General features: G+C 55.8%; 1 protein-coding gene across 1 annotated transcript in view; it reads right to left on the bottom strand.

Annotated features, from left to right (window-relative positions):
- Nucleotides 1–16,823, bottom strand: part of RTN4RL1 (reticulon 4 receptor like 1) — a 28,745-nt gene extending 11,922 nt beyond the window's left edge. Inside the window, exon 1 of the mRNA XM_048966762.1 lies at nt 16,691–16,823. Within this exon, the coding sequence (XP_048822719.1) occupies nt 16,691–16,703 (13 nt within the window). The 5' untranslated portion in view covers nt 16,704–16,823. The remainder of the gene's footprint in view (nt 1–16,690) is intronic.
- Nucleotides 16,824–16,989: the final 166 nt, after the last annotated feature.

Raw genomic sequence — 16,989 nt, 5'->3', positions numbered from 1 at the left:
CCACTCCCTTTTTGTCCCGAGGTGACAAGTTTTCCTTCCCATTCACAGAAATGCAAAACAGCTCATTCACAGGCGTAATAAGGACGGCATCCTTTGTAAAAGAGCGGCTACCAAGATTTCGGCGGCACTCGACAGCGAAACAACTGCAGATGAAATGACAAAAACCACCCAAGATTAGCACAAGCCAGATCAGTATCAGATGCTGAACAAGCTAATGCGCAGAGAAAGCAGATTCACCCGCTCCTTCCCTTTGCCAGCAGCTGGCTCGGACCTGCGAAGGGTTTATTTAGGACTGGAAACGCAGCCAGAAGAAAGCAAACGGGAGACCCAGGAGGAAAGCGACAGCTGCCCCGGCTCTGGGTGCTCGCTCTGCCGCCCGCTCCCTGTGCACAGAGCGAAGCTTTGGGGCAGATATCCAAATAGCCGGACGGCGGCACGAAGCCAGCAGCCCTTCTGCGGGGTGCCAACGCAGCTCGTAGGGAGAGCATCGCTTCGACAAAAGGCACGATCCCACCGACGTCCCGACTTCAGCCGCGTCCTGTGCCACCGAGCTCCGGCGAGCCAATTACGCGCCGTGCTGCAGACGCTGCCTTTCATCCCTTTCTCAGCCTTTCCCACTTACTGCATGTCCTTGCGTTTTGTGGAGAGGAGGGCAAATTGGAGCCGGCGCTGCGCCTTCTTCCCCTTTCAGCAGCACATCATTCCACCGGCAGCAGGGGGGAAAGAGGCTGGCGGGCGGGCATCAAAGCGCTCCTCTCTGTCACATTTTCTTCCCATAAAAATAAAGCGATGGCGTCATTCGGAGCTGGACAGCCTCAGGTCGCTCCCTCCCAGTCCCAATGGGGGCACAGCACCATTTGCCAGGCCTCTGGTCTCTACTTGGGGTGGGTGTGTGACACCGAGCCATCCCCACGGGATGAGCAGAGCTCTATGAGACTTGTGCTTCACACTCAGCTTTTTTTTTGCTGGCAGAAAGCTCGTGAAAAGCTCGGTGATAAAAGCAAAGGAGTGTAAATGGCCCCACTGTGCCCCTACCCATTGCCAGGGTTGGATCTTGTCCTCGTCCTTCCCTCAAAGTCACCAAAATCCCTTGAATGTGAATGGGAACCGCTGGCTCCAGTGATTTCGCACGGACTTAGGACCACATTGAAAAGCTAAAGGTGATGTTTTAGCTTCCCCAATGCCTGGAAGCATCCATCAGTGCCTAGCAGGACCCCATTGTGGATGTGGGGCCACGCACACCCCGCATGTGACTCCAGTCCCTTCCCTTCAAGCTAATCAGAGCCTGCTCTTCTGTAAGCCATTATAAATCCCGTTACGATCCCTTCCTTGCTAGTTAATAATGGTTACTGTGAGATGCACGGAGACTTGGGATTGGCACAAAGCCATCCATGGCAGTGCATCCCCGTGAGCAATAGGGCATCAGAGCCCCCGCAATCCATTCCCTCCATGAGGAGGGGGTTGTATTAGGGATGTAATGAAAGAAATTGTAGCAGCATCCGAAGAAGGAAGCGGTGGGGAGGGGTGAACGTGTGTGCTGGCACACGTGCATTACTGTGCCGGTGATGCCGGAGCCTCTCCAGGAACAGCTGTTCCTGAAGCAGGCAGCTATAACTCGCAGCAGCAATGCTGGTGGGGAGGAATATCGCCGGCTGGGGACACGGGGATGAGGCCACGTGGTGGGAACGTGTGCATGGGGAAGCAGATGGGGTGGATGGGGATGCTGGGTGTGGATGGGGTTGCTGGAGTGCAGCGATGCCCATTTTTTGGAGGTGCTAAGTCAGCAGAAGAAGCAGATGCAGAGATACGGGGTGGCGTTGCGTGGAGCGCGGCATGACCGCTCGCAGGCTGGAAAGGTTTGAATGCAACCCCGATCTCCGTGCGATGAGCAAACATCCCTTCCTCCCAGCTTGCCAGCATCCTGCTGGGACGCCGCGCAGAGCGGTCTGGGGGGAGTCAGCCTTTGGGAAATCAGCGCCGCTCACTGCTGCTCCGCTGCTCTTTTCCTAAAACACACAGCCCTGTCCCAAAGGAGACCCTGGGGATGGCTCTGGGGCTGCAGCCACATCAGTGCTGTGGTTGTGTCTGGGAATTCGATGCCAAACCAGCAGCAACCCCATCCTGGCCATCCCCAGCAGCGCAGGGAAAGAGGCAGGCGGCAAGAGGCACGTCGGCATCTATTAAATAACAGGAATGCTTCACCCTCAGCCTCCTCCCATCGTGTTGCTTAAATGCACGTTTTGCAAAAGTTAAAACAAATTGCGAGCAGCAGAAATAGTCTCACACTTCTTGAAAAAGGGAAGATCTTGGCACAAGGATAAAGGAAGGCGATGAGATGCTCATTAAAACTGAGGGGCTCTGGATCCCCATCCAAGTGGCCACGTCTCCCAGAGGCTTTGAAATGTGTTGTCAGGCTCTGCCTTTCATCCTACCCCATTCCAGCTAAATTCAGGGCCCAGTCATTTCTGCTGGAAATGGGGAAGAGGGAGCAACTCCATTCTGACTTTTCACTCCCCATCTGATTGCTGCTGATACAATTTATTCCCATGACAGCATCTGCTGCTTTCACGGTTTTTTTTGTTCTGAAGCACAACTCATCTTTGTTAGTCCCATTTTGGAGCCTTTCATCATTTGAGGGGCAACATAAAAGGTGTTTAACCCCCCCACCCTGTTTGGAAGGCAGTGGGGGGAGCATGGGAGTCCCCCAACCCAGCCCTGCTGGGACATTCCTGTGTGTCACAGCCCCAATATTTCAGAGCAATCCTATAGAATTAAATGATTTCCATGTGCAAAGAGCCCTTGCATTTCCATGGTGTCTGGGTAGGATGGGGCAGCATCTTTGTGCCACCAGCCCAAGCTCTCCCCTCCTACCCTTTCTCCATGCCTTCCTGATCAGTCAAACCCTCCTTTCAATAGGAAACAAATCCCTTTTCCTTGCTGCTGTTCCATCTCACGCTGCTGCACTCCACTCCCTTTGCTTTGAATTGGTTGGGCTGAACCCACACCCCACATTTGCTGCCCTATGAGCACACTGGGGTCTCTTCACCCCATCCTTACAGTGGCATCATGGCCCTGGGGAGAGATTGGCACTCCCAGCCCGGTGCATTGATGAGCATCCCCCTGTCTGGAATCGCATCCCCCTGTCTGGTTTCAGGGAGCACTGGCCCTCCCTCTCTCCCCGCTTTGATTCCCCAGTGATATTTTTCACTCCAGTAAGTGCTGAGCTCCCATTTGCCTCATTCTGGTGCAGTTACAAAGAAATTGCTGCAAAATTTCCTCATGCTGTCATGCTCCCAGAGAGGGCACAGAGCAGCCGCATCCCCCCCCAGTGCCGTGCGGGTGTCTGAGCCTCCCCCCTCACCCACATTGCTCCTCTCCTTCCATCCCCTCCCTTCCCAGCACTCATCCCCCCAGCTCCCAGGGAAGTGATCAGGGCTGGAAAGGCTGCTGCCTCGTATTGGAATAACCTTTCAGGTTTCATTTAGCACCTCTCTCTCTCTCTCTTCCCACAGAACCTTCTCGTTGTGAGCCCTTTACTAATTGCGACTTTTAGCTCATTGCCACCTCCTGCATCCCGGCAGCCAGGAGGGTTCTCTGCACCCCATCACTTCATCCCCACCAAAATCGAAGGGCAGAGCAACAAGGAGTGACACAAGGCTGAAACAACACCAAATCCTTCTTCACCCCTATGGCTGCCCCAAGAGCTTTGGGGTAGAAACTGTGAATTCCCAATGACTGGGAGGATGGGATCCTCTGCTTCCCATTATTGCATCCCCACCCGAATCAATGAGCCATGGCACCAACTGTAACACCAAATCCTTCCTCGTCCCCCACGACATTTAGGCTGGAAACACTGAATTCCTGCTTTAGAGAAAGAGCAGACTCTGATGGGAACAAAACCCCCAGGCAGGATCTGGGCATCGTCTGGGCACCTCAGTACAAATCAGTGCATTGCGAGCTGGGGAGAGGAAGAAATCCCAGTAGCTATCTGAGCACACTGCCTGCCTGCTCCTTATTGAATTAAGGCGCTCGGGTTCACCATCTAAGCCTCACGCCACGCACACCGCAGCCAGGAGGGAAGCGGATTGCAGCCCCATAATTCAATCAAGGGCGCAGCTGATGTCGCGGGCGGCGAGAGGAGCTGTCGCTATCAGTGGTGAAGCCCTCGGGCACCTGTGCTGTTGGGTAGAAATGGAGACAGCTTCATGGGATTGGGAATGAGCGTCCCAGTGCCCTGGGAAATGGTTGTTGTGTGGCTCTGTTACGGCGTTAGGAGGCAGTGGGATTTGAGAGTGGGTTTTGGTGGAAAGGGGCTGAGAAAGGAGAAGGGGAAAGGGAAGGGAAGGGAAAGGAAAGGAAAGCAAGGAGAAGGAGATGGAGATGGAGAAGGAGAAGGAGAAGGAGAAGGAGAAGGAGAAGGAGAAGGAGGAGAAGGAGAAGGAGAAGGAGAAGGAGAAGGAGAAGGAGAAGGAGAAGGAGGAAGAATCATAGAATCATTCAGGTTAAAAAACACCTCTAAGATCACCATGTCCAACCCCAACCCACCCCCACCATGCCCACTGACCACGTCCCTCTGTGCCACACCTCCACAATTCTGGGACACCTCCAGGGATGGGGACCCCTCCCTTCCCTGGGCAGCTGTGCCACTGCATCACCACTCTTTGGAGTAGAAATTGTTCCCAGTATCCAACCCTAACCTCCTCTTGTGCAACGTAAGGCCAGTACTCTCATCCTACTTCAACCTTGCTACAACCTCCTTTCAATGAGAGGGGAAGAGGAAGGAGAAGGCAAAGGGAGTGGGGAAAGGGAAAGGGAAGGGGCAAGATGCTCCCAGTCCTGCACTGCTTGAAAGGGAGCAGGAGCCCCACAATATCCCAGCCCCTTGTCTTCGGCACACAGACAAAAGAGGCCAAGAAGCTGCAGTATGAGAAGAATCCAAGGTGTTTTTATGTAAGCCCAAGAAGTGCGAGAAGCAAGGAAGAAGGAGCTGAAGTGCCGCTTCCCAACTGACATTATGAACCGGCAAGCGTGACTAAAACTTGGGGAGGGTTTGCATAATGGGGAGGCACTTTTCTGCTCTGCCAAGGTGTTCAGGTACCATGGTGATGAGTGCAACATAAAAACTTTGACAGACACTCAGAGAGATAAGTGCGGAGGTACACAATCAATCGAGAAAGAAGAGAAGAGAAATGGGAAGGCGTTTGCTTTACGTGAAAGCATCTACAAGGTCAACAATTAAACGTGTGAGGTTTGGGTTTGGGAATGGAAGATGGCTTGGGATACGGCCTGAGCCCAGAATCTGGCAGTGGTTGGAGGCGACAGAGCTGTGTTGGCTTCTTCCTGGCAGCAAATGTAACAGTGCTGAAAAGCAAAAGGAAAGGCTGCGATGCAATAGAGTTGCTGGGTGCTTTGTATGTGTGGAGCTGGGCTTTCTGCTCTTTTAGAATTGCAGCATCCAGGGGCTTTGGTCCTTCCCATGGTCCCAGTCCTGAAAGTGCCCAAGTCCCACTGTGGGTTTCTGAGCAAGAAAGAGCTGCTGATTCCTTGAGAAATGAGGAGGCAAAATCCAATTGTGTGCTGTAGTGCATCTGCGGCTGCCATTAACCTGTCTGTGTACTTCTGTGGCTGTCCATTTCTCTCTGCTGACAGCCAGGACTGCCCGGAGCGTGCTCTGCCCGGGCCATAAAGGGATTTGTTTCTCCATGCTGCAGCAGCACAGCACAGAAACGCTGAACCGTGCCACAGACGTTTCCCTGATGCAGTGCTTCCAATGCAACACCAAGCTCATCGTCCACCCTATGAGCTGGAGAGCCATGGCTTAGTGCTCTGAAAAGCATCAACAACACCCAAACTCATGGCTGGAAAAAAATCATATAGGAGGCTCAAGTGGGCATCGTAGAGGCAGGGGACCGAAGAAGAGGTTGGATCGTTGGCATGCAGCTCGTGGTGATGCGACCATTGGACATGGCGGAAACGCAGCATCCAGAGCATCCCTGAGAGCTGGAAGCATCCCCATGGTCCACTTCAAAGGATCAAAGAGAGACGGTGCAGCAGCACACGGGAGGAAGGGAGAGGGATAAATGGGGAGAAGGGGGGAGGCACACAGCCGGCCGTGTCGTCTCCCTGCATTCCAGCTTCATTTGCAGATTTATTAAATCGAGAGCCAATTTCGACATCATTTCTTTCAAGCAGCTCCACCTCGCAGGTGTGTGGAATTTATTTGAGATAAAGAAAACCATTACAGAGAGACAGCAATCTTCAAAGACCACCTCGGAGACCTGAGAGAAATAAAAACACTAGCCCGTGCAAATGTGCAATTAAGTTTCAAAATACTTGTGCTCCATGAAAAGCGCCGTCCCTGCAGAGAACAGGCCTTTAAGGCAATTTTCCCAAACCCTATTCAGCATTCACTCAAAAACGCCTTTTAAAAACAACGTGTGATTTTTTCCCTCTCTGCCTCGCTCCTCCTCCCACTTTGCTCACTCTCGTCCAGGTAGGATGGGAGCCCTGGGAAGTGGTCGCTCTCCACTTGGAGCCGATGGACCACGCTCTAGGGTAATGCCAGACAAGGACAAGGCTCATTTTAAGGCTCATTTTGGGGCCAGGTGGCTGTGATCAGGAATTATCTCCACCCAGGCTAGGGTTGGTACCCCCCATTCGTGGGTCACCCTCTGCTCAGTTAATGAGCGATGCGTAATTAACCTGTGGAACGCACTGCCACGAGGTATCAGCAAGGCCAGGAGCTTAGCAGGATTCGGGGCAGGATTATATGTTTAAATGGATAATGAGAACATCTGCCACTACATGAGCAGGGATCAGGCAGAATTAAGGCGCAGCCCCACCAAGCTGGGTGTTGCTCTGCTCAGCGATGGTGTTGGGTGTAGAGGGCACTCAGGGAACCAACTCAGGGGGAACCTCTGGTCCCCCTGAGTGGGACAAGGGGATAAATGTTTCCCTTGCAGGAGGGATTTTTGGAATTTCCATGCAGAGAATCCATGCTTTCATTTTTTGGCATTGTGTAATGCAATATGAAATTGCATCCACTTGACTTTGGCTCAGATGTTGAATCTAACCTCCTTGGCTTATATTCATGGCAGGCCAACACAGCATGCTCCTTCAACAAGTCATGTTCACCCTCTGGACACCACAGACACCCTTCTACCAACCCCACTCCATCGTTGCTCTGCTCCATACCACATGCTGCAGACCAAGCTGCCTTCAAAAGAGCGCTGAAGCCCTCACAGACATGTCAGCAACAGCAGAACAAACTCAGGGCCAATCGCAGAATTATCAAATCCCTGTCCGCAATCCTCTCTGGATTCCAACTGCTGCTCTTTTGCATCATAAATCTGCTGCTCCATCATTAGCATTAACTAATGTTTGTGCAGTGCCTGGTAAGCACGATGCATTGGGGTGCAGGAGCACCCGTGGCATCTGGGATGCCCAAGGGACATCCACAGCCCTGAGCCCAGTGAAATGAGGCACTGTGTCTGTGCCAGCAAGGAGGGCAGAATTCCTAATTGGGGAGGCTGATGGAGCCCAGGGGATGCTCAGCCCTCTCCGCGATGCTCGGCCCTCTTTGGGATGCTCAACCATCCCAAGGATGCTCAGCTCTCTTTGATATGCTCAACCATCCCAAGGATGCTCCCATAGCTCCTCTGCGGCATTTTGGAGGCGATGCCACATTCACAGGATGACTCAAAGCGTTTCAGGTGCCCGTTCCCCCAGGCTCTCTCTGCCTCCTGGGACGCGGTGGCCGCAGCGTGGCGTGCTCAGCCTGTCGAGCACGGCGGGACTGCGGGGCCAGGGTTAATCTCGTTGTCACACCTTCCCTCCTCTTGCTAACTCGGCGCGCTTTGACCCGCTGTGAAATCGTGGCCAACAGCACTGAATATTTTAAGAGCAGCAATGCAGTCATGGCCGCGCGTCGGAGCAGCAAAGCAGGCCGGGAGCTGGGCTGGGCCCCCCGCCGCCTCCCCCCTCCACCACCAACCCATTAGCACAGTTCAGGGAAACCTAAAAAATTCAAAAGACACTGAAATATGCAGCATTTTTTGCTCTCTCTGGAAAATGACGCGCTTCGCTTCCCAGCTGCTCTGGAGCAGGCGGTTGTAAATAAGCGGCTTTATGGCACGCGGGGTGTTGCCGGCGGGACTGTGGGTAAAGATTTACACCCCACTCCCTATCCTGGGCAGGATTCTGAGGACAGCCCTACACCCAGCCCTGCGTCCATTGGTTCCCCTGCCCACCAGTCCGGTGCTGGTGGCACTGAGGGACTTTGCCAACTGCTGTCCGTGGCGGTGCTGATGGATGCTCTGTCCCCACCTGGACACCCCCTGTGTCCCCTCTCCATCTCCATCCTCGTCTGGCAGCAAACCTGCAGGATCTGCAGCAAACACATACCCTCAGCACTTTCAGTATCTGGGGCACCACAGAGCAGCAGCGGCGAGGAATTAAAAATAATAATAATGATAACAAAAGAAGAAAAATTTGCATAAACCTACGGGAAATACTGGAGCCAGTCCTGTCCCAAGGAGGGGATTTCACAGGTGGCATCCAGGGCTGAAGGAGGAAGAGGGACACCTCATCGCATGGTTGGGACCCTATGCCAAGGGTCAGTGGGTACTTGGCCACCAGCCCCACGGAGGAGTGACACTGGGACACTTTTGCATTCTGGTCTTAAGAGGGCAGATTAATCGCTGTGTGCTGGATCTGTCACGCACGGGGATATATATTCTTCCCAGAATTTACAAGTAGTTCTGTCTGAGAAATAAACAGCCGCAGATAAAAATTACACTGTCACTGTGCAGGTGTGATGGATAATATGGACAAGCCCTTGGTGCAGAGAACTGCTGGCCCCGGGATGGACACGAGATGCCAGTGGGGCAGGGGAGCTTGGCCAGGATGACATCATTGCCCAAAATCGAAGCACCAGCCATGGGATCAATCCCTGGCACTAAGCTGCTGGCTACCCATCCTGGTCTCAAAGGCCAGGGGAAGGTGTCAAGGCCATTCTGAAGCAAATGAACCTGGGGAAAAGCAACCCTGGTGATGGCTGGTCACAAGGAGCATCCAGTGACCAGCACTGGGAAAGGTGCACAGGGCAGAGCATCTCAAAAACTCTTGGGTTTGGCAATAGGGAGGCTTGCAGCACCTTGCAAAATCCTATTTCTGGGCTTTTTCCAACTGCTGCTCTCCTGTCCATCACACAGAGCCCACAGGATGCAAGTGTGGGGAGGATAAATGAGATTTGCTCCAGGCCCCTTTCTGGTCTGGTTTCTCCTTTATCTTTATCTGCTGCCTTGCTTTGGTGAGCCTTGTTGGTATCACTGAGCACATCTCCAGCCCTGGCCACTGCCAATCCTTCTGTGGGGATGGATGTTTTCTCCTTTGTAGCTTAAATCTGAAGTTATGCTGAAAGTGGGAGCAAAGCCAGCAGGGATCCCAACACATCGCATCCTGTGAAGCAAGGAAGGAGACCCAAAACTGGATGGGGACGGCGGGATCCCCATGTGCCCAAGAGCTGCTGCTCCTGTGCCTGTGTGCTGGTAATGAGCACAGAGCAGCTGGAAAGCCTCTGCCAAGCCCATCCTCAGGATTTATCCACATTGCTCTGCCTTATCAGCCATGCTTTTCACAAGCACTTAAATTCAGGAGGAAAAGGAAAAAGTGAAATCAGATAGAAATGCAGGTCTGTTTGCTGTTTTCTCCAATGAAATGGTTCTGGGTAAACAGCAGACGCCTTTGATGAAATCCCAGCAGGCTTAAACAATAAAGCTGGTTACAAACTCAATCTGGCGCAGATATCAGATCTGAAATTGTTTCAAAAAACATGTCAACATTTTCTAATGCTGCTGCAAAACTTCCTCGTCACCTTGCCACCAGTGTGTACCTGTGATGCTGTGTCCATGGCACCACCCCGGCCCTGGCCCCTGCCCCATCTGCAGAGCCCTAAGGGGTGATGAGATGCTGAGTGTCACCTTGGAGACCCAGCGCAGTCCCCAGGAGGCTCCTGGGTTTTTTTCCACCTGTGGCCACTCTGAAATCCAATCATCAGCCCTAAGTAATGCATCTTGGGGTTTTTCACCACTCCCAACCCCCTGCCAACCAGAATGAGCCTGGCAAGGTGATTCCAACCCCATGCCAGACAGGATGAGCACAGCAAGGTGATCTCCTTGTTGTTGACCACAAGGCCCACTTGACTTTTCTATCCCCTGTGCCCCTCCTGGAGTGGTTCTTCCCCTCCCCAAATGTGTTAAAGGATGGGGAGGAGTACAGTGGGGACTCCCAGCCCTGCACACCCACTGCTATATTCCCTTTGGCAGCTCCCAATGTCCACAAAGCCACCAGACCCCAACTGCTGTTAGCATTTGGCTCTGACCCACTTTTAGGCAGGAGCAGAGATGAACTACATCATGTGGCCACACATCTGGGGCAAAAAAAATAAAGTGTTTTTTAGGGGCTGAGTGGGACGTGTCCGGAATGGGATGGGATGGGATGGGATGGGATGGGATGGGATGGGATGGGATGGGATGGGATGGGATGGGATGGGACGGGATGGGACGGGATGAAATGAGATGTGATTGGATGCACTAGGATGGGATGAGAGAAGGAGAAGGAAGCAAATCCAGTCACCCCATATTCAACACTGCACTTTGGCGCCACGCAGGAAGCTTGGTGCCTTCTCTGAGGGTGCCCAGAGTCCCCATGGGCTCCACGTCCCCATATCCAAGGAGCTTGCAGCAGCAACCCCAGCCTCCTCCTGCATCTGAAGAAGCCCCTAAACACCAGGGTGAGGGATAGCTCCAGTGGAGCAACAGAGCTTTCATCAGCACCGTGAGTCCAAGAGAATGAACCAGGGAGGAAAAGAAGAGCAGGAAGAGGATGAGCTGGGGTGGGGGGCACAGGGGGGCTGAGCCCCGGCTCCGGCACTGTATGGAGGGAGGACACAGAGGCCTGGTCCATGTGCAGAGGTTGCCTCGGCCATCGATCCCTGCTGCACTCAGGCTCATTAGGGCTGGGGAGCTGCTGCGAGCGGCTGGCAGAGGAGACAGACGAGGAGGGGGGTTGGGGGGGGGGGGGGAAGCGTTCCGCGCGGCTCCCTGGATCGTATTAAATATTTACTTTGTTTTGTTTTGTTTTGTTTTTTTTCCCAGCTCTATTGATCAGAGGAGGGAAGGAGGGGGCAATCAGATGCTGCGAGAAAAGCAGAGGCAATGGCTGAGACGAGGTGGGGTCTGCACCCACTGCACCCCATGGGTTCCATTCTCCCATCCCCATCCCATCACCCTCAGTTTGAGGCCACCAGCAGCACGGCAGAGGGGCTGCTCCCCCCCCCCCCAGCACACCCCATCCCAAGAGACACAGATGCTCACCCTGATGGCATCACCCTATGGGGTGACCCTCCGGGTTTGAGCCCCCCGCCCCAGCGGCCGCCCGACCGTCGCGTTTCTATTTCAAGAGGAGCTCTGCTGGAAAAGGAACAAAAGCGGAGGGGAAGCTATAAATAGCTGCCTCCTTCACACCAGCTCTGTGCCTCCTCCGCCCCGCGCCCGCTGCAGCCTCGGGGCCACGGCTCCGGGATGGCACCGGGGGGGGGGGGGGGGTTCCCATAGCCCCCATCCCCCGCTCCCCATCCCCAAGCAAATATCCCCTAACACAAAGAAAGAAAAAAACAAACCCAAGGGAAGATGCACTGCTGAAACAGAGCCACTTACAGAAGGCTTTACCCAAGTCGCCCCATCCCTACCCATAGGGCAGAGCCCCTTTGCCCCATCGCTCCCGTTCCCTGGACGCAGTGGATGGGAGCAGGGAAAGCGCAGCCAGCTCAGGCAGACCTACTTTCAAGGCTTTAATCCTTTTTGCTTAAAGGATCTTTTTCTTTCTTTCTTTTTTTTCCCCTCCCTCCCCTTTCTTTCTTTCTTTTTTTTTTTTCCCTTTTTTTTTTTTTTTTTCCTTTTTCCCTTTTTTTTTCCCGCTCAGCAAAGATGCGGTCTGATCAGAGGAAGAGACGCAGGGAGCTGACAAGCTGCAGAGCACGGAGAAAAAGGAGAGAGAAATACATATTTATTACCCTCAATTATTAAAAAATAGATAGCAGCAGATCTTAGGCCCTGGCAGAGGCACTGCGGAGTCATTTGTGTGAGGACTATTTTGTTTTTTTTTTTATAATCCCATTGAAATTATAATAGGGCACTCTTGTTAGCAAAACCACCCCGCAGACCCCTGCAGAGGGGCTATGGGCAGAGGCTGTGCTGCATTTAGTCCAGCATCATGGACCCAGCACTATGGGCTGCCCTTTATCTGGAAGAGGGCTGGCTTTGGGGGTCTTCCCTTTGGGGCTATACTGTGGTCAAGGGCTCTGCCCCCACTGCCAGCACAGCCCCAAGCAGCGCCGAGCATTCTTTCATGGGTGAGAGCTCATCTGGGCCACGGAAGAGCCCAAAAAGCACTGAGGGATGTGAAAGGGTTTGTACCCCTTGGCTGGTGCCGGTTGCAGGGATGCAGCGTGCACGAGCAGAGCCCCCGTACGAACGCAGCAGGAGAGATCCGCGGCTCCCAAGTGCGGCACGGGGCTGGCGGAGCCGCACTGGCACCTCCCCTCCGTTTGCAGGGCTGCCTCTGTACGGAGCTCTGCCAGCTCGCAGTCGAACCCACTGCTGCTTCTCCTCCTCGCTGGGAAACAACGGCTGAGGGACCGGGATCCAGGTGCCCATCAGGTACCCCTCGGCGCTGGGACCTGGGTGCATGTGGAGCATCCTCCGTGCCCACACCACGATACCAAGGGGATGCCATCAACTGGAGCCCACCGAGGGGCTAAGACCCGTTGCCATCCATTCCAGCACAAACAGCTGTGTGTGCTCGGAGCCAGGAGGTCGTGGCCCTACAAACCCGACAGGAACATCGCAAAGCACCGCTTGCCAAAGCCCTCGCCTTGCCAGTAGGGAGGCGAGCAGCAGCCAGGCGGTGTGCTATTAAAGGGAAAAGGAGCTTTCTGCACCAAATGGAGCATTTTCGGCTTAATAGCCCCACAATCCTAATCTGCACAAAGAAGATTCCCCATTCTATCTGCCTTGTCCTGCATCTGCCACCAGACCAGCACGTGCCGAGCCCTTAGTGGGATGCGATGGCTCCGGAAGGGAAAGGACGGCCGCTGGGGAGGTGATGCCGGGCGCGGGCGTTCCTCCGTCAGCACCTCCATCATTTGTCATCAGTAAAAATAATATTCCTAAAAGTGGCCCCCTCTGATTGCAGGCGCGGGGCTGCGGGTTTCCATGGAGATGCCGTGAGCGGGGATGGTACGGGGGATAGGGGATGGATTTGAGAGATCGGACCCGGCGGTGACATCCGGAGCGGTGATGGCACCAAGCACACTTCTGGCACAGGGACATAGGACGACTCATCCCCTGTCCTCACCTTTGGGCCCCCCAAAGAAGGACCACCCAGGGCCGTGCAGGAGGGGATGATGATGCTCGGTGCCCCCACCACCCCCCACTTGTTGCATCGATCCTAAATTAGAGCTCAGCCCCCTCCAGCGGGGGCCGGGCTGGGGGACACGTTGAGGTGGCACCTGCCATGTCCCACCCTGAGGACGTCAAACGATCGTGACAATCAGTGCCGGCGCCTCGCCAGCCTGCTGCTGCCTGCTGCTCCACCAAAGCGCTTTTAAAGACATAATCTGCAGTTAATAACCATCGTTGATACCGAACGCTGCTAAGCCCCGGGATTGCACTTTGCAAACAAAGCTCTCGGTGTCGGCCGGTTGGTGGCAGCTCCTCTGGGCTGGGGGGCATCACCCGTGGGTGCTGTGTGCACACTGTGCATGGTGACACGCTGGCACTGCTTCATCTCACAGCATGGGTCTGCTTCACGCTGGGGATGCTCTCCTGGAGGACACACAGTGCTCCCAGCCACTGCGTCTCCAGGGCCCTGTGCTCCCCAGCCCAGTATTGTCTTCAAATTCTGTGCTGCCAGAACCCCTTATCAGCATCCCAAGACTGCCCAGAGCTGGAGTCACCACATCCCAGCCTCATCCCCACCCCACAAAGCTCGGGGAGACCCCTCAGCCCTGAGCACACCACAGGCTCCGACCCACACCGCTGCCTCCAGCTGCCTCGGGGAGAGGTGGTGTGAAGTCACACCCCCAAAATACCCATTTTTACACCTCCTTGCCAGGTTCACCGCTGTTTCTAGGGCAGCGCTTCAAGGCCATCTGGAGCATCACCCACAGCCTCCGGGAGCAACACGGGGACACTGTGGACGGGACCACCAGGACCCCTCTGGACTCACCATCACTGCAGGTGACTGAGCAGCAATGACTCCTCCACCACCAGCTCAGTTCTCATCGCGAGCATCACGGCATCGCCCTCCTTCACCCCCCATCCCCACCGCAGGGACAGGCAGCGCCGCGTCCTGCCCGCTTCCCCCCAGCTCCGCCGGGCGCAGAGAGCTTGTGGCTTCCTCCCTGCTCTTTATGAAATTAAACTTTGATGAGCAAAAAGGTTTTCTGGGCTCTCAGCTCTTCGGTGCAGCAACCGCAGCCCAGCCTGCGCCGTGCCTGGCCCTGCAGGGCACAGCCTCCCTGTTCCCGGGCAGGGGATGGGGGAGGGGGGGGGATGCGTTTTTCTCATTCCCCTCCTCACTGGGGTCTCGTGGGGTGGGATGCACTACAGAATGACACCACACAGCCCTGCCCCAAGCTGCCCCCGGCCCCTTTTCTCCCAACCCTGGGGTTATTTTTCCTCTGGCCCCACAGCACTGGGAGCTGGGAGCCCCACAACCATGCCAAGATACGGCCAGCCGTGACCTTGGTAGCATCCTTGACCTGGAAATCTCCTCTTGCACCTCTGATGTTGCACTCCTGGTGGTTGCCACCTCTGGCAGGATGCTGTCCCTGCTGCCACCCTTGCTCAGGTTTGGCACAATGCTCCATGCTCTCACCAGTAATGTCCTGGCATCCCAAAACACCCCAAATCCCACTGGTCGTGATGCCTTGCACCATGCAGCGTCCTGTCAGGGGACATCAGAGAAACCCCCAAAAAGGCAGGAGGAGGCACGGGGGGGGGGGGGGGAGGGGGGACACCAAACACACAGATCTGCTTCCCCCAGGGACATGGGGATGGCACATACGATCCCAAACCACATTCCCCTGCCTGGCAGCAGGATGGGACAGCAGAAGCAGCAGCAACATCACCACCTGCACCGCTCAAACCAACCAAATCCTCCAACACATCGAAACCCAGAGTGGCCCCAAAGCATCCCCATCTCTGGTGGCTGCTGTCCCATTGTCCCCACGGCGTCCCCTCCCTTGGGGTCGCTGCAGGGTCCGGGACTCCCACCCAAAGCCCTCGGGCCGTGGTGAGGAGGGAAGGGAGAGGATCCGGGCGGGACGGAGGCCCTCCCCTAACTGCCTGTTGAATTATTCAGAAACGGCATTAACTTATAAATGAGTGTGTTTGACTGATTTTGTGGTTGATGTACAGATAAATTCTAATGAAAGACAGCTACAAGATTTTAAATTATTAATTAGACTGCCACTTAACAAAGCCTATTTGGCACTCTATTTCCTTGCTTAACAAGACAAAAACTTTAAGGATAGGTTTTGTATGAGCCCAGAGGCTGTTCATTTGCATTTTGTTTTCCTAGCTTCAGAAACGGAAAAAAAGCCGTAGATCCTGACCTTAAGCAGGTTGCAACCCCTGGTGGGACGCAACCACATCCAGCTCCACTTTTCCAGCCCGGCTCCTGCTTTGCCTCCACCCCTCGGTGCTGGGAAATGGGGTCGGGAAGTGATGATTTCTCCGAGCGGGATGCACGGGGATTTAGGATCGAGCCCAGCCCGCTTGAGTTAATACACCGAACAAAGCCGACGCGGGAGACGGAGAGAAGAGGCTCAAAGCGCGAGGCCCCGCAGCCGCAAGGTGACATTAAACCCGCGGGGAACGGCATCCCTGGAGTGATAGCAGGGCTCGGTGCCCCGGCACAGGGCTGCGTGGAGCAGTGGGCACAGCGCCCGCATCCTCCAGCACCGCGCGTTCCCGTGCCGGAGCATCGCCGGAGAGGGGGGCATGTGGTGGTCCGTGGCCTGGGCCGGTGCTGTGACCCTTTCGAGAGTTCGGGGGGATCCCTCCGTATGGCAGTGCTGCCTCCCCCCGTCCCCGGCTCGCACCTACCCGGGCACGGCGGTACCGGAGAAGCGGACCCATCCCGCCCCCCCCCCCGGAGGGTCGGCATCTCCCCGGCTGTGATGTCAAAAAGCATCCCTATGATGTCCCAGGCGGTTGCCATGGAAATAGCGTGATGTCACAGCGGAGCGAATCTCTTCGGGTCGACGGGAGGGGAGTGGAGGGGGGTGGGGGGGGAAGAGAACAAGAAGAACGCGCCCCAACTTCCCCCACCGAACCCCGAGCGGCCGCGCGGAGCTGAAATCAGAGTCTGCCTTCCATCGGGCGCCGAGCACCGTCGTCTCGGGACACGCAGTGCGTGCGTCCGCCGATCCCTCCCCGGTTCCGTTCCCCGGGGATCGCCGGTGCCCGCACCCCGGCGGCGGCTCGGGTAGCTGTTGGTTGCGGGGGGAGCGCCCGGCGTCGCGGCCCCAACTTCGGCGGGAGGCAAACTTCGGAGCCGGTACCGGATCCCCCGCTTTGCCCGCTGTCCCCGGTACCCGTTGCCCTCCCGTTGCGGCGCTCACCTTGGCGGAGCATCGTGGTGCCGGTGCGGGGCGCGGTCTCCCGGCGCGGCGGTAACGGCGAAGAGCGGCGGCGGCGCTCAGAGCGGCGGCGGCGGGGAACGGTGGTGGCGGCGGTGGTGGCGGCGGCAGCGGCGGCTGCACCGGGAGCGCGGAGCCCGAACGAGCGGCCCCCGCGGGGGCATGGCGGGCAGAGCCGCAGCGGCACCGGGAGCGCCCGCCCCGCGGAGCCCCACCGGGAGCACCGGCCGCGCCTCTGCCCGCCGCGCGTCCCGCCGCCGGCTTTTAGGGGGGAGCCGCCC

Source organism: Lagopus muta, chromosome 20 (assembly GCF_023343835.1).
Source record: "Lagopus muta isolate bLagMut1 chromosome 20, bLagMut1 primary, whole genome shotgun sequence".
NCBI lineage: Eukaryota > Metazoa > Chordata > Aves > Galliformes > Phasianidae > Lagopus > Lagopus muta.
Note: the sequence above shows the minus strand (reverse complement) of the source record. Positions and strands in the feature narration are given on the sequence as shown.